Source organism: Triticum urartu, chromosome 2 (assembly GCF_003073215.2).
Source record: "Triticum urartu cultivar G1812 chromosome 2, Tu2.1, whole genome shotgun sequence".
In the NCBI taxonomy this organism is placed as follows: Eukaryota; Viridiplantae; Streptophyta; class Magnoliopsida; order Poales; family Poaceae; genus Triticum; species Triticum urartu.
Genome location: NC_053023.1, coordinates 11,196,176 through 11,199,910, shown reverse-complemented (window position 1 = coordinate 11,199,910; position 3,735 = coordinate 11,196,176). Strand labels below are relative to the sequence as shown.

The 3,735-nt window shown below is 53.1% G+C and overlaps 1 protein-coding gene across 2 annotated transcripts; it reads right to left on the bottom strand.

The window, feature by feature from the left end:
• Positions 1 to 1,847: 1,847 nt before the first annotated feature.
• On the bottom strand, positions 1,848 to 3,519 carry LOC125540658. 2 transcript variants are annotated; one of them, XM_048704253.1, is made up of 3 exons: positions 3,280 to 3,519; positions 2,289 to 2,789; positions 1,848 to 2,208 (listed from the first exon to the last, which is right to left on the bottom strand). In XM_048704253.1, exons 1-3 carry the CDS (start codon positions 3,348 to 3,350, stop codon positions 2,151 to 2,153), a joined length of 630 nt encoding a protein of 209 aa, XP_048560210.1. In that variant the 5' UTR covers positions 3,351 to 3,519; the 3' UTR covers positions 1,848 to 2,150. The 2 variants fall into 2 exon arrangements, with proteins under 2 accessions (XP_048560210.1, XP_048560209.1); XM_048704252.1 differs by having other exon boundaries at positions 1,848 to 2,789.
• Between the last annotated feature and the right edge of the window lie 216 nt (positions 3,520 to 3,735).

The following is a 3,735-nucleotide window of genomic DNA, read 5'->3' as shown; positions in this document are numbered from 1 at the left end:
TCCTCTTCCTTATTATAGCCCGAACAATGACTGCCATTGCAGCTAATGCAACAAAAACAGCTGCTCCCCTAGCCATCCTTTTTCTTTTGCTTATCTTGACCATCTACAATGATACATACTATCAATAATATGGCTACCAATTACTTATAACCATGGATCTGACAACAATATATGAAAGAAATTGGGGAAGAACATTGCACACACAGAAACATAAATCTGTCCTAAGCATCAGCATGTATATACAGAGAAGGGAATGGAACTGTACCTTGCCTATGTTGCTAGCCGCCCTGCTGGTTCGTCGGTGCAGCCTGCTAGGTCGTCGCCGTGCTGGTTCGTCGGTGCAGCCTACTAGGTCGCCGCCCTGCTGGTTCGTCGCTGCTGCCTGCTAGGTCACCGCCGCCGCCGCCGCCTGCTAGGTCGCCGCCCTGCTGGTTCGTCGCTGCTGCCTGCTAGGTCACCGCCGCCGCCGCCTGCTAGGTCGCCGCCCTGCTGGTTCGTCGCTGCTGCCTGCTAGGTCACCACCGCCGCCGCCTGCTAGGTCGCCGCCGCCGCTGCCTGCTAGGTCGCCGCTGCTGCTAGGTCGCGGCCAAGCCCGGGATGTGCGCCATCGCAGGGGGGAGATGACGGGGAGGAGAGGGAAGCCGGCGCCGGAGAGGTGTGTGGGGGGCGGCGCTGAGAGAGGAGCGGGGGCGTGGCAGATCGAGAGGGAGGGAGAGATGCGGGAGGGTGGCGGCGCTGGGAAGGAGAGACGGGAGAGGATAGGGCTCGGGTGCGAGGGGAATGAGGCGCGTTCCTTCTCGTCCGCTCGAATCGGAGGTATGCGTCGGTTCCGCATATAGACCGAATATTCCCTTTTCTGGGACTGGTGGGTTCTGGTTCTATCTACTGACCGAACGTGAGAATGGGCTCTCGGGACGGGACGGACCCATGCCATTCCATCTGGTGACAGCAACCGAACACACCCTAAGGGGCCTGTCAAAGATGCCTAAGGGGTATGTGGTCTCCGTGTCACCCATTAGACCTTCTTTGGTTTAGAGGAATCTTGTAGGAAAAATTCCTTTAGAGCCCTTTAGTTTGTAGGAATGAAATCCTATTCTTATGGAGGAATTCTTCCTATCCTTTACATTTCATAGGAAAATAAACATTAGACTAGATTTAATGAAAAAAAAATTCTATGATGTGAATCAAAGGGCATCTCATTTTCTATTCCTACTCATAGGATTTGAAATACATATCATCTTATTTTTTATGACTTTTCTATTCCTACGATTTTTCTATCATATGAACCAAACCAAAGGAGGCCTAAACATTTCGGGCACAACCATCCCGTTGCCCAACGACCGCCTTCTTCTCTTGTTTATTCGACGATACCAGTAGTGTTCGTACTACTGCCTGATGTTTATCTCCTCGAACGGTGGATCGTCCCCGTACTACCTACATCCAGTCCTAGTACAGTTGTTCTGTCTTACTAGAATAATGATGAATGTGTCGACGTATCAAAAGAAAAAATGAATGTGTCAGATGTAAGAATGTCTTTGTCTGCTGTAGTACAGATCAAATCTTCCATCTGACCCGGCCCAGTCCAGAAGGAAACCGGACCGCCGGACAGAGTTGCGCTAGCCTAGGACAAGTTGATTTACTATTTGATTCTTCTCATCATTAAAATAGCAGCGAGCGAGACCTCCGTTTCCGCTCCAGAAACTAATTGGACAAAGTACTGATAAAAATGGTTGGTTCGACACCTAGGACAAATGGTGGTCAAGAAAGAAACAATATCTGCAGAGCAACTCGGAGGAGAGAAAAAGCACAGGAAAGAAAATCATACAGTACATTGAGAAGAGTGTGTGTGATCAATTTCATTTATGTTCCAACTTGCCACCGATGAGCCATACATGCATGTCAAACATACACATATGAAGGTTTCCAACAAAAACGGCTTGGCAAGCACAACTCTAGTCTAGTCTCTAAAAGACTAAAACTATCATGACAATGGCATCTATGTAACGCATTGCATTACAGAACGAACCCTTTCCAAAGAGAGAAAGATATACAGGCATGGGTGCAACAATCAAGATGATGACAGGAGAGGAGAGGAGATTGCTCATCCCTCAAACAATCCTCTTATCTTCCCTTCCAGTTGGGCACCAGTATCATACCTCTTTTGTTTCTTCCCTCCAAACACCATTCGTTTCAACGAAAAGGACGGCCCTGAACATGCGCTTCGGTCAGACAAGGATGCCTCATACGGCGGAACAACGAAATCCACAATCTCCTGCCGCAGGTTGTACCTGAGCTCAGCTCCGACCTTCCATGTCGACTGGCAGTCACAGGTGGCACGAAATTCAGCAGCAAACATGTCCAAGTTTAAGCGATGCAGAGGAGCCCAACACTCGTCCAAGTAGCACTTCTTGTACAGCTCCACCATTGATGTCAGCCTACTCGCCAATTCTTGAGCACCGGCGAAAGATGCTGCCCCTGGATGCCCCATCATTTGCAAAACAAGACATGTGTTATTCATAAGGAATATGTATTTCACACCCTTTTCGCCTTGGCGTATCATCTCTGCATCTTCCTCGAGCTTGGCTGCCCAGCAATCGACCATGTGAGAGCAAGGGTCAGTGGTGTGATGCACTGGCTCCACCAAATATGTGCTTCGAGAGTAATTCTGCAGGGCTTGTATCAAAAGGTGAGTTGATGGATGGACTGTGAATTCGGTCCCGGAGATGTGCAGAACCGTTGCTCCCAGACCATCCACCATCTTGTTCAGGAGAGCAGCAACCTCAGCAGATCTGTTCAATGGGTCGCATTGTTAAGAACCATTTGAGATGACTCAAATTGCATAATTCTAGTACTGATTGTAAAAAATTAGCATAATTGTAGTACTGGTTGGTGTGTGTGGGGGTAGTCATTTCGCCCGCCGGCTAATCCTCCCGCACCTACTAATCCTCGCCGCGATAGGCCGGCGGCAGGGCGAGGCGAGCACGCGCGGCGAGAGGGGGGAGGCAGGCCGGCGGCCGGGCACGAGCGGAGAGGTGGCCTAGTTGCTCGGCGCAGCCAACAGCGACCCGGAGAGGTGCGGCAAAGGGGCGGAGGCGGGAGCGGGCGGCGACCTAGAACCTCGACCGGTTTGGGCGTTCCCTCGACTCCGCCGCGGTTGGGCTCGATTCTACTCTAGGCTAGGCGCCGCCGGCGAGGCGCGGGGGGAGGGGGCGTTGAGATAAAACGCGCCGGGAACGCGGAAGCAGAGAGGGGCGTGGTGGGGATTGACCCATTTGTTACCTGCCGATGCTGGCGGCGGCATCCGGCGTTGCTCGGAACATGCCCATGGAGCCATCCCCTGCCGCCTCCATCTTGGTCCACCACTTGAGCCCGGCCGCCTTGCTTCCGCGCCGTCGTCGACGCCGCCGCCGCCGCCGATGCCCCTGCTTCGGCCTTTCCCGCGGCGGAGTGGAAGCGCGCGAGCGAAAGGGGCGGCGACCTCCCCGGCGGCGGGCTTCCAATTCCGTAGGCAGGCGTGACTCGTTGATGGGGCTTGCCGCGGGGGCGCTTTTGCGTTTATAAGGCCTCCGGTGTCTCCATCAGCTCCTGCCGTGCGCCGGGCGGACCCACCACGGGTTCGACCGCACCCGCACGTCGGCACGTGACGGGTTGCAAAGGGTACGTACGTCCTTTCCAACTATGTCCAGGACCGTAGGATATTGCCACTTTGATCGTTCACACAGTGATTATCATGCC

Bases quoted from the DNA above. Each gene is read 5' to 3' on its own strand.
- LOC125540658 (XM_048704252.1), bottom strand. From the start codon at position 3,350: ATGGAGGCGGCAGGGGATGGCTCCATGGGCATGTTCCGAGCAACGCCG. The intron at 2,790-3,279 runs GTAACAAATGGG...CCCATTGAACAG, and splicing joins GCCGCCGCCAGCATCGGCAG to ATCTGCTGAGGTTGCTGCTC.